Below are 21,309 nucleotides of genomic sequence, written 5' to 3'. Positions count from 1 at the left end.
TCCTACAGCAAAAATCTCTCTAAAAAACAAAAACAGAAAAGAGTGTCACAAGTTTCCAGAACAAACAGTGCAATCTCTAGAAATGTGTGCCAAAAAGACATGCATGCCAAATATAAACTTTTTTTTTTTTTTACTTTATGCCCTTTGGGTTCCTTGCCACTGTTCCCATTCATTTAGTAACAATAATCAAGAATTTCCTCAGCAATAAAGTTCTTGTTCAATAATAACGCTACTTCATCTGGAAAGCATTTTTGAAATTTAATAACAAAGGCCACGAGGGGCCAGCAGATGACGTAGTAGTGATTGGGGTGCTGGACTCCCAAGTGGCTGAGTGCAGGAAAATCCTGCCAGGCACGTGTGCATGCTGCCTGAAGTCCCAAGAGGAGAATAGAGGAGAAGGGATTGTGGTGTGGCCATTACCCCGGGGGGTGATTTCTCATTTTCTGTTGCTCCATCTATCTCTCTGGCAAGGGCACATGTCTTATAGCAAAAATCTCTAAAAACATAAATATATAAATAACAAGGGCCAGCCTATAGACTGGTGGTTAAGGTGGCTGGATCCCACCTAGCCAACTGTGTGATTCAAGTCCCAGACCTGGTGACGTAAAAACACTTCAGGTGTGTGTACATACATGCCCACAGTCCAAAAAGAAGGAAAACATGGAGAGGGGGATGGCAGCATGGCTGTGCTCCATGATGGTGGGGAGACGCTTTCTCACTTTTCCTCTAGCTCTGTTTCTCTATCTCTCTGGCAAGTGCATGCACCCTCTGCAAAAAAAAAAAAAAGGAAAAAATTGAAAGAAATTTAATAATGATTTTGTGGTAGAGAAAAGATGACATTTTGGAGATTTTGCTGAGCTTCCACTAAAACAGGTAGCCTGTGTGACAATCCAACTCCCAGTGAAGTTGTTTCTCCTCCTAATGTGATTGGCTTGTTCTTGGCTCACTGTAGAGTTGACTCACAGCAATTAGGAGGATTTTCTGGTATTTACACTGACATCTTACAAGATGCAGTCTTACTTTGGGGGGAAATCAAATCTATTTTTTTAAGAATTATTTATTTAATTTTATTTATTCATTTAATTTTAAGATTTTTTTTAAATTTGACCAGAGAGAGTGAAAGAAACTGAGAATGCAAGCTGCCAGGTCTGGGACTCAAACCATGGTCAGCCATGTGGGACTCCAGTGCCCCAACCATCATGCCATCCACTGGTTCTGGGGAAACCAAATCTTATAAAATCCCACCTGTCCCTACTTAGGCTTAAACTTATATTCACACAGAATTCCATAGGCAATGGAGTTGCCCAAATAGTAGATGTACGAATATGTTGTTATAAGAATAATCTAAGAAGGAAGAGAACACTGATACTGATACTTAATAGTATTCACTTATCTCTGCAAACACCTCCAACTTGCTTTCAACTAGGGAGAAATGTTCACTTGTTGAAATACTTTGTAAGCTAAACAATGTGATTGAATGTATAAAAGAAAATGAAATTTAAAAAGTGTAAATAAAGAATAAATAAACTTTTAAAAAATAATAAATAAATAAATAAATAAAAAACACCTGCTGATAAATATAAAAAATTTTTTTAATAATTAAAAAAATAAAACAAATATCAGGGGCCAGCAGGTAGCATGGTGGTTGAGGTGCTGGACTCCCATATGGCCAAGATGAGTCCCAGATCTGGTGGCTTGCTTTTTCTCTCTTGTCTCTCTCTGGTGAGTGCACATGCCCTATAGCAAACTTTAAATAATAATAATAGCAATAATAAATAAAATTAAATAAATAATTCTCTAAAAACACATGCAACTATATGACCAGACTGCTTGGAAAGCATTCACAAATATTAACTGAACATTTATTTTTTCCTGTGGAATAGTCAACTCAGACTCATTTCTCTTTCAGTCTTTGTAGAGGAACATAGACAGGTCAGTCTGAGTGAAGGCAATACTGGTGTCCACTGCAATCCTAAGGACCAGGGTTCTGTGAGAATTCAGGAAACCTGGTTCCTGCTTTCATGGAGCTTCTGTACTAGTGGAGGGGAACAGCATATAGGCAAGTGGCAAACCAGAGGACATCAGATGCAGATAAGTGCCTTACAGACAATAATCAGAGGGCCCACCAGTAGCCGATTGTTAAGGGAGTCTGATCCCACATGGCCAACTGTGATTCAAATCCCAACCCCAGTCACTTAAAAACACACTGAAGGGGCCAGCAGGTGGCATGGTGGTTAAGGTGCTGGACTCCCATATGGCCACCCTTAGTCTGAGTCCTGGACCCAGTAGCTTGAGACTCACACCAGACATGTGTGCCCAAAATCTCAGGAGACGGGATCATAGTGTGACCATCTCCCTTAAAGGGATGATTTCTCATTTTCCCTCTCACAGTGTCTCCAGTGAGCACCTGCACCCTATGAAAAAAAAAAGAAAATGGGACCACCAAGTGGCATGGTGGTTAAGGCACTAGACTCCCACATGACCAACCATAGTTCAAGTCCTGGGCCTGGTGGCTTGAAAAATCATGCCAGGTGTGTGTGCATGCATGTCCAAAATCCCAAGAGGAGAATGGAGGAAAAGGGACCAGTGCACATGCCCTGTAGAAATAAATAAGTAAACAAACAAACAAACAAAAATCACACATATGTGTGCCCAAAATCTCAATAGGATGGGGAAATGAAGAGAAGGAATTACAGTGTGACTGTGGAAGGGGAGCGGAGGGAAAAGTACTTTCTCCCTCTGTCTCTGTCTCTCTCTGGCAAGTGTACATGGTCTCTGACAATTAAAAATAAACGTCTTAATATAATAAACAGAGAGGCAGTGTGAGGACTGTGTTCGCATTATTCATAGGAAGTGCAGCCAATGGTGCAGTGGTAACGCGATGCTCCGCAATGCAGGAGGCCATATGGAAACTCAGGGTTTGGTTCCTGGGTCAGTTTGCACATTCGATCTAGGCTGACTGGGAGGCTGCCAGTGTGGGGAAGTGTAGCTGAAGGAATCACGCAAGAGATCCCATTGACGGTACTTGTCGTTTTTCCTCTCTCTCTTCTCCTCCCTCTCTTGAAGTAAATAAACTTCAAACAACAACAAAAATCATTCCCAGGATTTAATTAGAGCTATGACTCAGAGGAGCCAATGCCACTAAAGGAAGCTTACATTCCCTGAGAGGAGAGGGCGTGCCATGCTATGCAGGGCCACATTTATCAGAGAACCTAGAGGACACAGGAAGAGTTTGGAGACTGTCTAGTACCTGCCAAGTGTCCCCCTGAGGGGCCACAACCCCATGAGATAAAGTGACCGACTCAGAATCGTCCTGGTACTCAGAACTAGAGATCCTATTTTATCGATCCTCTTAAAGGAGAATGATAACTATTTCACCATCAGGCTCCGGAAATTAATTGAATAAATCAGCCACTAAAACAAAACTATTCAGCAGAAAACTACCTAATTCCAATGAATGCGCTGCCAAAATGACAAGTCTACAAATAAAATGAGCAGCACTGCTCCTAATCCTACCCTTTGTGACTCCTGTGCCCGCAGGACCGTGGTGGCCGGCATGGCCGGGATGTTTCTGTTCATATGGGAGAGACAAGTGGCAAAGGGGTTAACATGCTCGAGCTGGTGCCAAAGGCAGGAAGTAGCTGAAACTGCAGAAAGGGAAGAGGAGCCTAACTATCTTGGTTCTTTGAACCTTTTTCATGTGGAAAGGTGTGTATTTATACATGGTACTTCAAGTTTCATGATATGCTACAATTACTTAAAAGTTACCACCTGAAAGGGGGAAAAGGAAGTGCTCTTCCCCTTCTCTGATCTCTGTTTGGGAGAAGTGTGCCAGGGGCCCCTAAGACCATCGTCAGTTTTGATGACTCATGAGGAGAATTCACAGAACTCAGAAAAGATGTTATGCTTAATGGTTATGGCTTACTACAGTGAAAGGATGAGATTAAAACCAGCAAAAGCAAAAGGCCTTTGGGGTCGGGCCCAGGAGAGACCAGGCATGAGCTTCCAATTGCCCTTTCACATGGAGTCATACAACACAGGGTTGAATTCTCCCAGCAAGGATAAGCGACAACACAGAGGTAGTACTGCCAAGCACAGAAACTCGCCCAAACCTTGGAGTCCCGGGTTTTTACTGGGGGTCATTCACCTAGGCAGCACCCACATGATTCATCTTAGTGGCTCAGTCTGCAGTCCCTCCAGAGGTCAGATTGATCCAGCATAGACCAAGGACTCCATCATAAATCACATTGTCAGCATAGAACTCTGGTGTAGCCCAAGGCTCCAGTATACACAGATATTCCTATCAGGCAGGACAGTCCAAAGCTTGGAGGTTTACTGCTAGGAGCTAGGCAAGGTCTACACCTTTTTGTTGGTATGTGAAGGATCTGAACATTCCAAACTCGATCACTTAACTCTCACAAAAGCAGTCTTACAACAGGGCCCCCAAATAGTCCAGAGTTCACCTTCAGCACATTCATTCCCTCCTGTCCCCAACACGCAGAATTGGATGAGCACTGCATGCTCAAGACCTCCATTCCCCTTGGCTATCCAGGTCCTGCTAACAAGTGGAGCTTGTTAAAATGAGGCCTCTCTTAGAGACCTTCCTGATTATTTAGCATCCATCAGGTCCCTGTCAATCCTCTGCACGCACATGTATGTAAAACCCAATTGTGGAAAATATTCACTCTCCTTTCACCGAGGGCCCCTCAACCCTTCCATAAAGAAGAAGATCAAAAGAAACGCCCTACAGAGTACTTATGCTCCACTCGGAATCAGAGGAATTTAGCAATGTTTGGTATCTCTAACTACATAGCAAGGACAGATTTTTGTGTGTGAGAAGCATAATGAAGTCAAGCTAAACAAAACTTTACATTTATTGAAACTGTTTTATAGATAGTTAAAGCAAGAGTGGGAAATTCACCAAGACAAATAAGCATGTTTCAAATATATCAGAAAATAGTATGTGTAAACTTGCCACAGGTTCCTGACACACCCCTCTGGAACAGAACTCAGTTTCTAGGCCTAGAAATGCAAGGAGAAGAACATTAAAATGAATACACTCTTCTATTTACTTATTTACCTTTTGCTATAGGCCGCATGTGCTGGCGAGAAAGAGACACAGGGAGTGGAGGGAAGTGGGTAAGAAATCACACCTTCAGGAGTTTGGCAATGCCATAATCACTTCTCCATTTTTCTCTCAGGATTTTGTGCACACACACACACACACACACACACAGCATGTTCCTCAAGCCACCAGGTCCAGAACTCAAACTATACAGTTGGCTATGTGAAACCAGCCACCTTAACCACACCATCAGCTGGCCCAGTACACTCTTATATCTAACATAAAAAAATGTATTTATTTTTCTTAAAGTCTAGAAATGAAATTCAAGAAAACAAATATTGGCATTAGAATTACCTTTATAGTGATTATATTTTTGTTTATATATTAAACACAGAAACAAAGTTTGATCCAAACAAAACCCTATAATATAAGAAATATGCTGACCATTTACATGAATAGATCAAGACCCAGATCAAAGGCGTTACCTGTCTTGTCCTAGGTCCCAAAGCAACTCAGTGACAGCACAGAACAGAAACCCAAGTCCCCAATTGCTAACCCAAAGTTCTTCCCCCCTAATGCTCCATCCCATGAATATGGAAAGGACTTCAAAAAACTCAACTTCTTGACACTTACTCCACAAAAAGGGGGTGGAGAGGATTTTACATGAAATGTTTTTAGAACATTTACAGTAGACATAATTACTTTTATTCAACATGAACCAAAAATTTTAGTTTTATGCTACTGACTAATGCCAAATAAACAAAAGGTAAAGTATACTCACTTCATTCAAAAGAATTCACCAAAACTAAGACTGAATGCTTGTAGGCTATTGAAACACATGTGATTGTCAGAGAGTCATAGGAAAATTGGTAGATTTCATGGGAAGTTTTGCTTAATTATAACTTCCACCAACTTGTTTTGCAAGGAGCATCTGAAAGCAAAATTGATGGAATTAGAGTAAAAGGTAAAAAATAGTACTCATTAAAAAGGATTAGAGCCAGCAAGTGGCATGGTGGTTAAGGTGGCTGGATCCCCATGGCCGACTTCATGGTCCACCTCCCAGACCTAGCAGCTTGAAAATCATGCCAGGCGCATGTATGTGCATGCCCAAAATCCCAAGAGAAGAATGGAAAAGAGGTTGTTGGTATGCCCTCCCCACCAGGGGGTAATTTCTTGCTTTCCCTTTCTGTCTCTCTTTAGTGAGTGTACATGTCTATGGCAAAACTTTAAAAATAATAAATTAATTAATTAAATGAACTTTTCATTTTAATTTTAAAAACTACACACACATAAGGAGGTTTGTTCATTCCCCCCAAAAGTAAACTATCACAAATATATAATATACAATGGTAGTGTTCAAGCCACTATAAAGAGATGGTATTTAAGGGTGGAATACTGAATTTCATGTGTAAAGAGTCCTACAACAAGATCTATTTTCTTTATCTTACCTCCCTCAACATCTTTTTTTTTTCAGTTTGCTATAGTACATACACTTACCCGAGAGACATCAAGACAGAAAAGGGAAAAAGATACTCAGAATGGGGCAGGGTCATGCCAAAATCACTTCTCTATTTCTTCATCCTGTCAGGATTTAAGTTTTTCACGCACATGAGCCCAGTGTTTTCCAAACCGCAGGGCAGGACTCAAATACCACAGTCAGCCATATGGGATCGGGCTCCCTTAACTACCAGCCCCTCAACCTCTTTATTGTAAGTAATAGTTTTGTGACATTTTAAAATAACTTTTTTAATTGCGGCATGCCCTAAAATCTTGCTTTCTATTTTTGAGATAACTGTTGCAGTGATTAAAATCTCCAGATGATTTTTTAAATGGGCAAGAGCAGGACAGTTATTGGTTATATGCATCTGTCATTAGAAACAAAGCAGTCTTCACTTGAAAAGGGGGTTGTATTGCTTGCATTGTTTACAGATGTTTTTATTTAACTAATGGTCACAATCTACAGTATGCCAGGCATTGCCCTTGGTCCTTTACAACTATAATTTACTTAATCCTTATGAAAATCCCATGAAGTAGGAACTAACGTCCACTTTACAGATGAAGAAACAGAGGCACAGAGATGTGAAATCACTTTCTCAAGATTGCACAGCTAGCAAACAGATGACAAGTGAAAAAAAATGTAGCTCCAGGATTTTTTAGATGCTATCCTAGGCTGACCTTCTGGAATTTGAATATATTTTCCCACAAAAACAATGGTATGGATTGTGTAAAATGGTATGGATTGTGTAAAATTACACAATCGCTTCTTTACACCACAGGTAGCTGAGCCGAAATCTAACAGCTCTATCAAAGTGCTAGCGCTACTCTCAGCTCAAGTGTCTGTCACCAAAAAAAAAAAAAAAAAATGCTCAGTAATCATTTGCTGAATGAATATAGAACAGATGTCCCCTTCCGATGTTAGCATTCCTGAACAGTTTGCGACAACCAGCAACAGGAACATAGATGTTCTCCTCCCCGGCATCTCCTACACTGGTCTCCACAGTTTGGCAGTGGAAAGAAATTTGGGCGACCAGGCTGTATGGAGGTGGCATAAGTCTTTGGCAGCGGATGACAGACGGCATCTTGATTTTATCAGGAGAACAACAGCAGAAAACTAGGGAGGCATGTAGGTTCTACAGGGCAGCAAAATACGTTTGCAAAGTCCGTGACAGAAAGTGATTTGGAAGCAGGTAGAGGGGTGGCAAAGTGAGCTTTGGAGCTCAAGCGACATGGAAACCAGGTGTCTAACTAGGACAGCTGCCTGGCAACCGGGGGAGATGAGAAGGCAGCCATCTGCCACCCAGAGTCTACATCTAGGTCAACACTTAGGAAATCATCTTTCCCTGTTGCTACTCAGTAGGAAACAAATGTGTTATTTTTCCTGATACTGTCTCAGCACTGAAAAATACATGAGAAAAAATTTGCTGTGATAAATAAAATACAACAAAAATTATACACTAAGGTTTTGAAGAGCGAGGACTGTAATATCATTTTTTTCCCAAGGGGTAGCAGAATGGTTTTATAAAATGCTCAGTTCATAATTAACGAAAGTTGACTTATTGCAAGCATGTAAAATATAAACTAAATAGCCAAATATAATAAAAGAATAATAAAGTGTAGAAATAAATAGTAAAATAAATAAATAGGATACTCGATAAATAAATAGAATAATAAATCGAATAATAAATTGAACAGTAAGTAAATAGAATCAAAAGTGAATAGATGAATAGTAAATAAATGAAGCAATGCCTAGCACCAAACATAAACCACTATATTTATTATAAATAGCACGATGCATTTGAACTAATTCTACTAACTTTTTATACAAAATGTAATGTGATCAATAAATAAAACAAACATTAAAATTATCTTTGCCTAAAGTAAATCACTCTGAAGCAATCAAATCCCTATCTTTAATTTTTTTTGAGAGAGATTTTTGCTATATGGTGTGTGCACTCACCAGAAAGACAGAAAGAGAGAAATCACCTCCCTGAGGGAAGATGGCCACACTGCAATCCCTTCTCCTCCATTCTCCTCTTGAGATTTGGGGCATACATGCACATGTGCCCTGCATGAGCTTCAAGCTGCCAGGTCCAGGACTCAAACCATGGTCAGCTATGTGAGAGTTCAGCAGTTCACCACTACATTACCTGCTGGCCCCATCTATCTTTAATTTATTAATATCCAATATGTTAAATTTTTCCATGAGTAAGAGAGACAGAGAGACCGTAGCCCCAACAGGGTGCCAGCACTGTAATCCACCCCTAGCCAGACTTCAGATGGTGTCGATATATTTCTTTTATACTTTTTTTTAATTGATGGAGGGCATGTACACTTCCTAGAGAGAGAAAGCACTCCTCATGGATGGTGGTCACATGCAATTTGTTTCTTCACCCCATCAGGACCTTAGGCATGTATGCATTTGCACCCAGCACGTTTCTCAGACCAATGGGATGGGGATTTGAACCACAGTTGACCATGTGACATCCAGCTCCTCATGGCGGGGTTTCCTCACTGTGCTACAAGGCTGGTCCTTCCACACCTTCTTGAAAACTGATAGAGTGGCAATGCATTGAGGAGACTTTTACAATGTTTCAGTGATGATCTGTTTCAGTTTCATCATCCCACTAGAAGATTCCATCATTCTTTTATTTTCTTATAATTTTAGACCTTTTTAGAATAATTGGGAATAATCTATGAGTAAAGATGAATGATCCCAATGTCTAGAAATCTCTTTGCCCACTAGTTACCTGCTAGTGAACTCCTGGTCCTTCACTTCCACTACACAAGGCCCGGAAAATCTTCTCTGACACTTATCCAACCATTAGCATTTCCATCTTCTGAGGTCCCCTGGCACTGAGGCTAGCCTGCATTTTAGCTCTTTAATCCAGTACACTATGCCAGATATGACGTTTCCAACAAACTGAAAACCCTGTCTTAGAGGAACAGCTGTAGGAGTATACAGAGGAAGGAGAAAATAAACACCAAATGGAAGGACACAGGAAAACTTTGTTAAAAATTCCTCAACAAAAACTTGGGGAGGGGGTTTAGACAGTGGCTAAGTGGTAGAATGTGGTGTTCTGTGAGACAATCCCATGTGGGAAGGACCCTAGTTCAAGTCTGAAGACCTCTCTGAGCATGAGTGTGCCCACAATCTGGGGCTGGCTGAGGTTGGGGAGGATCATGGCATCAGAGCTCTGTTGGAGGTTCTCTTCTCTTCTCTTCTCTTCTCTCTCTCTCTCTCTCTTTCTCTCTCTCCTTCACACTCTCTCTCTCTCTCTCTTTCTCTCTCTCTATATATAGCTTTTGCTCATGGAAAAGATATATAAAGTGAAAAAAAGAAAACCTTCTGGGAATATCGTAAAACTATACACTTGTTGTCATCATCTCATGGTTACTGAGGCATCTCCTTTATAAGATGGTTGAAATCAGGACCAGAGGTGAGATGGTGGTTAAGGTGCTAGACTCCCACATGGCTGACCATGGTTCAGTCCCGGACCTGTCGGCTAACTTTCTCACTTTCCTTCTCTCTCTCTGATGAGCACACATGTTCTACAGCAAATTTTAAAATTATTATTATTATTCATAAAATTAAGTCAATAATTCTATTTTAAAAAGATGACTGGCATCATTACATCATCACTGTGGTAGATTATGTAAGGGGAGCTACAGAAAAAGTGCAGTATCTCCATAGAATATATTTTCCAGGTAAATCTGCAAAGTAAAATAATCAGCCTCTTACAGATTTGCCTTTTCATAGTAAAATAAAATATCATACCCATAATTAATGAGCAAAGTGAACTATTACCTTCAGAGTTATTTTTAATGGAAACTGTGGTTACAAGAAAAAGAACTGGCTATTTAAAAAAAAAAAAATACGTAGACTGGGGCTGGCAGGTGGTGTGTTGGTTGAGAGTGCTGGACTTCCACGTGGCCAACCATAGCTTGTGTCCCAGACCTGGTGGTTCGATTTCTCACTTTCCCTCTCTCTCTCTCTCTCTCGCTCTCTCACTCTGTCCCTCTCTAGTCAAATTAAATAAATAATTAAAGCTAAATAAAACCATTCTTAAAAAAAAAATTAAACCCAAACTAATGGATTTAAAGAAGAGAAAAAATTATTTTGGCTGTTGAATCAAGTGGCAGAAAAGCGGCATTACTATTGCTCGAATACCTTACGTAGGATAACTCTACAACAACACTTCACTAACAACTCCACCCTATCAAGCATGCTTGCATTCAAAGCTCTTCCACGTAAATGAGCAAAGTCAGGCTTTCCCCTCTGCAAGAAGAGTTACAATGCTCAACGTGTTCCCAAAAATGTGAAGGGACTATGAAGCACCTCGTCATTATCACTGGATTAAAAGAAAAGAAAAAAAAAAAAGAAAGAAAGAAAGTTTCCTGACAAACCACTCCTGGGTAAAACTTGCATTTGAACTGTGACTAACACTGAAATCTAGTTTAATCATTCCCCCAGCGTGGCATAGTAGAGTTTAATGGACCTAGAGAAAGGTATGATTTGTCAACTACAGATTTCTATGAAGATGAAAAAAAAAATGATTGGCAGAACATAACAGATTGTGGAGCACTAATGAACTCTAATGAAATAACAACTCTAATTTAACTCCACCTTTATCCAATTTTTCCAATATTAGTTGGCCCGAAGAGGGTGACGTTAACGCAGCATAAACTAACCGAGAATGGATTAGAGCTGTGAAACGATGACGAAACCCCATGAGGGGAACTCCCAAGAAACTCTGTATATAAAGACCAGAGGCCTCCAGGTCCGTGCACTGCTCTTTCCGTCTCTCACACCTGGACAAGCCACCCATCGGCAGCAGCAGCATGTCTTGCTTATCTCGCGTCTCCTCAGCCAAGGCTGGAGGCTGCAACTTAGTCAGGGTGTCTGCTGGTGGAAGCAGCTTCAGTGGTGGAAGCAGATGTGGCCCGGGGGCCAGCTCTGTCCAAGGCTTCCGAAGAGGAACTGGCAGCTGTGGGGGCTCGAGCTGTGGCTTTGGAGGCAGCTTTGGAGGGGGCTTTGGTAGCTGCTCAGTAGGGGGTAGTTCTGGAGGAGTCTCAGGCACTGGGGCTGGCTATGGTGGGGGCTCTGGACTCTGTGGGGGTCCTGGATTCAGTGGGGGCTCTGGCTTTGGTGTGGGCTCTGGCTTTGGCAGTGGTGCTACTGGAGGTTTCTGCCTCTATGGCAGCGGTATGGGAGGTGGTGTTGGCGATGGGGGGCTTTTCTCTGGAAGTGAAAAGCAAACCATGCAGAACCTCAATGACCGCCTGGCCAGTTACCTAGACAAGGTCAGGGCCCTGGAGGAGGCCAACACTGACCTGGAGCTCAAAATCAAGGAATGGTATGAGAAATTTGGGCCTGGAGCTGGAGATGTTGGATCTGGAAGAGATTATAGCAAATATTACCCAATAATTGAAGATCTCAGGAACCAGGTGAGATGGTCGGTAGTGACACTTCTTTTGGATCTCTTTATGAAATTGTAGGACAATATGACATTGTTCTTTTACAGGGGCCAAGAGATGGTGTAATGGCTATGTCTCTGGACTCCAGTGTAGTCAACCACGGTGGCTTAAACTCATGCTGGGTGCATGTGTGTGCATGCCCAAGATCCTAAGAAGAGAATGCAAGAGAAGGGATTGCGGCGTGGCCATCCCCCCCAGGGGATGATTTCTCTCTTTCTGTCTTTCTGTCTCTCTGTCTCTCTCTGTCTTTCTGGCAAGCACATGTGCACTATAGCAAAAACCTCTCAAGAAAGGAAGGAAGGAAGGAAGGAAGGAAGGAAATTGTTCTTTCATCATTTGTTGAATTTTGAATTGCAAAATAAATTCAGATATAATTTTAGTTTAACAAAAAAGAAAAAAAAAAAAAAAAAAACAAGAAAGAAACCTTCCATGGTCTCACTAGATTCATCTAGAATATAATTCACACTGGAAAATATTTTCTGCAACTACTTCTTGAAAATTAAATATAAATCAGTGATTATATATTTTTAAAAGAATAAGCTCATAGAAGTAGAGTTGAAGGACTTCTAGAGATTGGGAACATGGGGGAGGGAGGTTAGAGAGTTGTTGGATAATAGAAACAAAATTACAGATATATAAAAGCAACAATTTCTAGTGTTACCAAGTACGGCAGCATGAATGTAATTAACAGCAGTTTACTACGTATCTCAGAGTAAGGAACCTTCATAAAAGGGGGGAGAGGGGAGATTTTGAATGTTTCCAGCAGAAATGAAAATGGTTGAGGTCATGATGTATTTCATTGTTATACATTGCATTCTTGTACTAAAAAAAATCACACTGTACTCATAAATATGCTCAGTTAGTATATCTGAGGGCTGGCTCCATGGTCTGGCAGTTAAGGCAGCCAGATCCCACATGGTCAACCTGGTAATTCAAGTCCCAGACCAAGCGGCTTGAGACTCACTGAGTGTGGTTATATGTACCTAAAAGCCCCAAAAGGGGAGAGAGATGGAGGAGAAGGGGTTGCAGGCATGACCACTCTCCACGTGGAGCACCTACTCCTCTCCCTGTCTCTCTGCTGAGCATGTACAGCCTCTAGCAAAAAATATATCTTTATGTACATACGTCTATAAAAGTTTATTAAGTTTTTCCTATTTTTATCTCTTAGATCATTGCAGCCACTATAAATAACGCCAACATAACAACACAAATTGACAACACTAGACTTGCAGCAGATGACTTCAAAATGAAGTGAGTTTGCTTCAGGATATCGTTCATTACCGTGGCACCAAACAAGACTTTTATTTTAATGTAAAATTGTATATAAAGAAATTAATCCAGGCAATTAGTATCTGACAAATGCAATGTAGTAATATAATTATATATCAGACAAATGATCTGACCAAAGATCAGACAAATGTAGTCTGTTCATACAGAATATCTACACTGGGAGAAAAAGCCAAGCAAGTTCATATGTTTAATTCTAAAACTAGTGCATTTTAATGTGATTTGATCATCTTTGTTGAAATATTTCAAAAGAAGAATTTCACCTTGAGTTGGATGGTCGTGGGCAAATCCTTTTAAAAATAAAGATTCTCAAAGTCATTCATCTGATTTGTAAATCATCTTCCAAATGTCTTTAAGGTACGAGAATGAACTCTGTCTACGCCAGTCAGTTGAAGCAGATACAAATGGCCTGCAAAAAGTGCTTGATGAGCTGAATGTGACCACATCGGACCTTAAGATACAGTCTGAGAGCCTAACAGAAGAACTGGCCTATCTCAAGAAGAACCATGAAGAGGTAGGAGCACTAAATCCCTGGGGGGCCTTCCCATGGCGCTGTTCAACAAGGTTTCCAACCTCAAAGTGTTTTTGCTCCTGTGACGTTCGCGTTTCCTCTCTGCCAGGAAATGAGCGCTCTGAAGAGACAGTCCAGTGGGGATGTGAATGTCGAAATGAATGCGGCCCCAGGGCCAGATCTAACCAAGCTGCTGAACAGCATGAGGCAGCAGTACGAGGAGCTGGCTGAGCAAAACCGCAGGGAGGCCGAGGAGCAGTTCAACAAGCAGGTGGCTGATGGCTGACCAAGAGCGAGAACCCAAAGAACCAGGTGCCAAAGCTGGGGCTTCTTTGATTTCATGGTCCTTTGTCGATTTCCTTCTTGCAGAGTGCATCCCTGCAGAAGCAGATCTCCACGGATGCTGGAGAGGCAAGCTCGGCCAGGAGCCAGATCGCAGAGCTGAGACGGGTGTTCCAGTCCCTCCACATTGAACTGCAGTCTGCCATGGCCATGGTCGGTAGGAGGGGGGCACTCACAGTTTACTCCCAAAGCTTTAAGAAATTGTTTCGCAGACATTTTGAAACATGTTGGCAGAACACTGGCATTGTAAAATGGGGAAAATAGTACCTTTTTCATAATGTGAGAGGGACCAGCAGATGGCATAATGGACTCCCATATAGTTGATAACGGTTCAAGTCCCAGACACGGCAGCTTAAAACACACCAGGCACGTGTGCATGGGTTTCCAACCTCAAAGTGTTTTTGCTCCTGTGACGTTCGCGTTTCCTCTCTGCCAGGAAATGAGCGCTCTGAAGAGACAGTCCAGTGGGGATGTGAATGTCGAAATGAATGCGGCCCCAGGGCCAGATCTAACCAAGCTGCTGAACAGCATGAGGCAGCAGTACGAGGAGCTGGCTGAGCAAAACCGCAGGGAGGCCGAGGAGCAGTTCAACAAGCAGGTGGCTGATGGCTGACCAAGAGCGAGAACCCAAAGAACCAGGTGCCAAAGCTGGGGCTTCTTTGATTTCATGGTCCTTTGTCGATTTCCTTCTTGCAGAGTGCATCCCTGCAGAAGCAGATCTCCACGGATGCTGGAGAGGCAAGCTCGGCCAGGAGCCAGATCGCAGAGCTGAGACGGGTGTTCCAGTCCCTCCACATTGAACTGCAGTCTGCCATGGCCATGGTCGGTAGGAGGGGGGCACTCACAGTTTACTCCCAAAGCTTTAAGAAATTGTTTCGCAGACATTTTGAAACATGTTGGCAGAACACTGGCATTGTAAAATGGGGAAAATAGTACCTTTTTCATAATGTGAGAGGGACCAGCAGATGGCATAATGGACTCCCATATAGTTGATAACGGTTCAAGTCCCAGACCCGGCAGCTTAAAACACACCAGGCACGTGTGCATGCATACCTAAGATCTTGAGAGGAGAATAGAGAAGGGATTGTAGCGTGGTCATGCCCCCTGGGGGGTGATTTCTCGCTTTCTGTCTCTCTGTCTCTCCAGCAAGCGCACGCACCCTATCGCAAAACTGGTTCAAAAATATTAATAATAATGTGAGGATCAAAGAAGTTAACATTTATAAAACATTTTAAACAGACCTAGCAATGCACAGGCAGTGCTATCTTGTTTACAGTAGCACTCTTTGAATAATTAATATTGGTTATTACTATTATTAGTAATGATCAAAGGTAAATCTCTATTAAGTGGTTCACTGAGGCACCTTTATCACAAAAACAGGGTATGTTTCAGCATTCATGTGCTGAGAAGTTATATTCTGACATCTTTGTTTCAACTTGCACATACATTTGTAGCAATGCTCCCTGGAAGGGACCCTGGCTGACACAGAGGCGGGCTACATGGCTCAGCTGTCGGAAATCCAGGTGAAGATCAGCTGCCTGGAGGAGCAGATCTGTCAGATAAGGGGCGAGACCGAATGCCAGAACGCCGAATACGAGCAATTGCTGGACATCAAGACACGCCTGGAGATGGAGATCGAGACCTACCGCCACCTGCTTGATGGAGGGTAAGCCACCAATACCTTGATTTTGCACATTTTCTTTTTTCTTTTTTTTTTTTTTTGAGAGGTTTTTTACTATAGGGCGCGTGCGCTCTCCAGACAGAGAGAGAGAGAGACATAGAGACAGAAAGTGAGAAATCACCCCCCCGGGGGGATGGCCATGCCGCGATCCCTTCTCCTCCATTCTCCTCTCAGGATCTTGGGCACACACGCACACGCGCCCGGCGTGAGTTTTAAGCCACCGGGTCCAGGACTCGAACCGCGGTCGACTACGTGGGAGTCCAGCGACATAGCCATTACACTAACTGCTGGTTCCCGATTTCGCACATTTTCTTTTAAAAAAAAAAAAAAAGGAATTGTTTTTAATTCAGTGACTAAACTTTTGGGAAGTTTCAAATAAAGCATCCTTTGACAGAAACATGCTCCATTGAAACAGAAAGTAGATCTGCTTCTTTATCGTTCTTTGGCCAAAGATAAGGACAATCTTTTTGTTTTGTTTTGTTTTAAAGTTTTTGCTATAGAGTGGGTGTACTTGCAGAGGGAGACAGAGAGACAAAGTGATAAACCACACCCCAGGGGGATGGCCATGCCACAATCCCTTCTCCTCCACTCTCTCTCAGGATTTTGGGCACACATGCACGTGCTCCCAGAGTCATTTTTCCAAGTCACTAGGTCCGGAACTCAGACTGCTCAGCTGGCCATGTGGGATCCCTCTGCCTTAAACACCATACCACCTGGCTGGCCTGAGGACAATCATTTCTTTCACTTTCTATTTCTCAGCAGTTCTGGGAACAAAGGAACTGGATCTAGAGGATCATTCTCTGTGGACTCAAGAGGAGAAACCAGCACAACTCATTCACGAGGTAGAGTTGCCTTTTTATAATAATAGTTTCTGCTTATTCAGTGAGGATCCTCTTTAATAAAAGAGGGACCAGCAGATGGCCTAATAGTTAGGTCGCGGGACTCCCACCTAGTCGACTGTAGAACGAGTCCCAGACCTGGTAGCTTAAAATTCACGCAAGGCACATGTGCATGCATGCCCAAAATCCCAAAAGGAAAATGGAGGAGAAGGGATTGCAACATGGCCATTCCCCCTCGCCTTGAGAAGGGATTGCGACATGGCCATTCCCTCTCGCTCTCTGTCTCTTGGTCTATCTCTGTCTCTCTGGTGAGCACACATGCCCTATAGCAGCAATCTCTCTCAAAAAATAAATAAATAAGTAAAAATAAAATGCACTTTTCTTATTCTTAAAAATCTGGGCTACAGTAATCCATTTTAATACATGATTTATGAGCTAACCCTCATATTCTCTCAATTTCTTTTTTAGATTCAAATAAAAGCAGAGGCACCAGGACAGTGACAGATAATGGCCAACTGATTTCATCTCAAGTTAACAACGGTTCTGATGTAAAATTCAAATAAGAATGGGATGCAGGCACCTGTGCTCTGTCCCCAGAAGTAAATGATAAATCTTAACAAATCTGTGAAATAATCCAATAAGCCTGAGGAGAGAGTTTCAACTACTTCTGTAATCATTTCTGATATTCCTCTTGTCTTTATTGATTTTGCTTTGTCTTTAAAGTGAAAAATGTGTTTTCCTTCTTAATCATCCTATGTCAATAAACTTTCCATCTGTTGCAAATTACCTACCTCTGTACTTGTTGTTTTGTTTCCACTGACTCCTTTTCTTACAGAATTATTCCCATACAAGTTGCCCATTTAAAGTGTATACAACCTGCCATGTAGTGCAGAGGTTAAGCACTTCTGAGAGGACCCAGCAGGTGGTGTAGTGGGTGAGGTGTTGGACTCCAACATGGCTGACAGCAGTTCGAATCCCAGACTTGGCAGCTTGAAAAGTCAAGCCAGGCATGTGTGCTTCCATGCCAGAAATCCTGAGAGGAAAATGGAGAAGAAGGGATCATGGCACGGCTATCCCCATGGAAGAGGGACTTCTCTTTTTCCCACTCTCTGCCTCTGTCTCTTTCTCTCTGGCAAGTACAAGCACCATATGGCAAAACATCTTAAAAAAAAAGTTATAGAGAAAGCTAGATCCCACATGACATATTCTATTCCAGGCTTTCCACATAAATGGAATCATACCATATGTGGTCTTCTGCTCTGACTTTTTTGTTTAGCTTGATGTTTTCAACATTCATCTGAGTTTTAGCATGGACGAGCACTTCATTCCTTTTTATTCCTAATTGTATTCTATTACACACACATACCGCATTTTATTTATCCATTCATCAGATGATGAACGTCTGGGTTATTTATCATTTGGGGGTGTTTTATGTATATGTGTGTGTGTACATGCACAAGTGTGTGCTAGAGGGCATTTGTGCTTGCCAGAGAGAGGCAGAGAGAGGCAGAGGAGAAAGCGCCCCTTATAGGACATGGTCACCTTCTCCATCTCTCCCTCTCGTCCGATTTCAAGCACACATGCAAACACACCCAGCATGTTTCTCAAGCTGCCAAGTCCAGGACTTGAATCACAGAGTCAGGCATGTGGGATCCAGTTGCCTCAACCACTAGGCCATGGAGACAGTCCCTATTTGTAATTATGAATAATGTTACTATGAACATTTCATGTACAAGTTTTGTGCTAACATGTGTTTTCACATAATTTAATTATATACCTAGGGGTGGAATATAATGGTGCATACGTTAACTCTGTGTTTAACCTTTTGAGGATTCCATTTCTACCAGCATTGTATGAAGGTTCCAGTTTCTTCACAACCTCACCAAACTTGTTACTAATTGTTTTGCTTATACCAATCCCAGTAGGTATTAATTGGTATGTCATTGTAGTTCTGTGCTGACTTTTGAAATCTATTATTCTATATCATCTAAAACCATTTCAAAACATTATGGAAGATCTGATAGAACTACAGTTTTCCAACGTTCTTACGGTGTTAAAAATATATACACATTAGTGAAGATGGCATCTACTCTCTAGAAACCTACATCCCACCTGTAAAGACAATGCTAATACAAATGAAAACAAGGATGCCACATCCTTTAAAAAGAAAAATTGTGGGACCAGCAGATGGTGTAATGGCTACATTGCTGAACTCCCATGTAGCTGATGGGTTCAAGTCTCAGACCCAACATCTTAAAACTCACACCGGGAGCATGTAGATGTGTGTCCCATATCCTGAGAGTAGAACAGAGTAGAAGGGATTGTGGTGCGGCCATCCCTTCTAGGCTGGGGGGGAGGGGGGTATTTCTCACTCTCTCTCTCGAGCTTGCACACATGCTTTATAGAAAAAAAACTCTTAAAAGAGAGAGAGAGAGAGGAATCATGAGGAATGACTTAGCTTCCAGATAGCAAAGCTCTGGTGTACTGGATAATCCCCAAGGCTGACACATCCAGCTCCCAGCTGCTGACACTGAGCCTTGCCCTTGGCAGTAGGGAGCTGTCTTGCCCAAGATTATGCACCCCCCCCAGCCCCCATAATGTCCATGGTGAATACAAGGGCTCATATTTTTGTCTCAAATTAGGACAACTTAAGAGCCATCCCCACTTCAGAGTTCCCCAAAGATCAACTGAAGCCTTCATTAAAATAGCATTGCGGGGGTCAGAGAGTGTGATAGCAGTAACACAACTGAAGCCACATGGGAACATCCCCGTGTCTATCCCAGGACCTCTCTGAGCTCACCAGGTGTGCTCAGCTCATGTTCGTGCTCTGTGATCCCAGCTGGCTGAGGCCGGGGATGGATCACTGCATGAGGACCCTGTTTGGGACTCTCTCTCTCTCTCTCTCTCTCCCTCTCTCTCTCTCATAGAATTACACAAATAAACACACACACACACACACACAGTTACAACCAGCTTCTTCCTATGCCCAGCCCTGTCTTCCCCACTTTCTTACAAGTGTCTCTCCCAAGAAAACTCCCAATAAACCTCTGCACACATCTCTCCGTCTCAATCTGTTTCCTGGGAGCAGATTTTTAAAAACAGTACAGAGTGGATCTGGACCACTGAAGACCCTCTGCCCAGACTTCCCCCTCCTGCCCTCAGATCTAGCCAGGAGCCAGGTTAGAGCATTCTACTTATTCTCTCTGTCTCTCTTTGTCTCTCTCTCTATATATATTTTTTTAATTTTTAAACTTCTTAGTTCTCTGCCGCTCTTTTTAATTCTTATCTTTCCCCCTGACCCAACAGGATAAGCCAATCAGCAGCCATCTATATTTGAGTTCTCAGCAGCACCATTTTTCATTTTTTGCCAAAAATCATTTTTTCTTTATTTTTGTTTTTGTCCCTTTTTTCCTCTTTTTTCTTTTCCTTCTCCTTTTCTTTTTACCTTTCTCACTTTTCTGCTCAGCCTCTACACACTGATTTTCTAGACAGGTCTAGATGCTCAATAACCAAAAAAAACTGAATACTTTTACAGTCACATTAATCCTCTATTTTCAGTGAATCAGCTGTGCAAAGGGAGAGAAATGTTTAGAGACAGCACATCACCTCTTCCTGCATTCCTCTGAAAATTCAGATATAACTGCAGAAACTAGGAAAAAGCATATAATTCATCAAATGATCAGAAACCACAGCAGAGGCACATGAAATATGAGAAATATCTCAAATATCAAGAAAATATCTCTCCTCTAAGGGAAAAGAATAACTCCTCTTCCTCCACAGACAATACAAGGGAATTGATGGAAATGTCAGATAAAGAATTGTAAAATATTCATAGTGACAAAGCTAACAGAGAGACAAGAGAGACAATGAACTCCAGAAGGTGTAGAAGAAAAGAGATGAGTTCCAGGAGGTAAGGAAGTTCTTGCATGATCTGAAAGAGGAAATACACATCATAAAAAAGAATCAAACAGAATTGTTAGAGATGAAGGCCGTAATACAAGAAATCAAAACTTTCTTGAAAATATCAAAAGCAGATTAGATTATACAGAAGATCGAATCTCAGATATAGAAGATAGAACCTCTGACCTATAGAAATTCACTAAAAAGACTGAAAAATAACCCAAAAAATGAGAATAACATATGAGTAATATTAGATACCATTAAATGCCCAAACATGCAGATCATTGGTATTCCAGAAGGTGAAGAAACTAATAAGGGTATTGATAATCTATTCCATGAAATCCTGGAAGAAAACTTTCCAAATCTAGAGAAGCACTCAAATATCCAGACTCAAGAAATACAAAGGGAGACCAGCAGTTAGCGTAATGGCTATGACACTGGACTCCCACGTAGTCGACCACAGTTACAGAGTCCCAGACCCGGTGGCTTAAACTCACAACGGGCGCATGTGTGTGCATGCCTGTGTATGCATGCCCAAGATCCCAAGAGGAGAATGAAGGAGAAGGGATTGTGGCATGGCCATCCCCCCTGGGGGGTGATTTCTCGCTTTCTATCTCTCTGTCTCTCTCTGTCTGTCTGGCGAGCGCACGTGCCCTATGGCAAAAACCTCTCAAAAAAAAAAAAAAAGAAAGAAAAGAAAAGAAATACA

The 21,309-nt window shown here is 41.9% G+C and overlaps 1 protein-coding gene across 1 annotated transcript; it reads left to right on the top strand.

Annotated features, from left to right (window-relative positions):
* The first annotated feature begins 11,404 nt into the window (after positions 1 to 11,404).
* Positions 11,405 to 17,263, top strand: LOC102469611 (keratin, type I cytoskeletal 24-like). Its single transcript, XM_014590660.1, has 8 exons — positions 11,405 to 12,010; positions 13,209 to 13,291; positions 13,685 to 13,841; positions 13,948 to 14,109; positions 14,208 to 14,333; positions 15,635 to 15,846; positions 16,621 to 16,703; positions 17,169 to 17,263. The coding sequence occupies exons 1-8, from the start codon at positions 11,405 to 11,407 to the stop codon at positions 17,261 to 17,263; spliced, it is 1,524 nt and encodes a 507-aa protein (XP_014446146.1).
* The last annotated feature ends 4,046 nt before the right edge of the window (positions 17,264 to 21,309 follow it).

This window comes from Tupaia chinensis, unplaced genomic scaffold (genome assembly GCF_000334495.1).
Source record: "Tupaia chinensis unplaced genomic scaffold, TupChi_1.0 Scaffold000477_1, whole genome shotgun sequence".
NCBI lineage: Eukaryota > Metazoa > Chordata > Mammalia > Scandentia > Tupaiidae > Tupaia > Tupaia belangeri.
The sequence above is the reverse complement of the archived record's forward strand: the minus strand, read 5'-3'. Positions and strand labels throughout refer to the sequence as shown.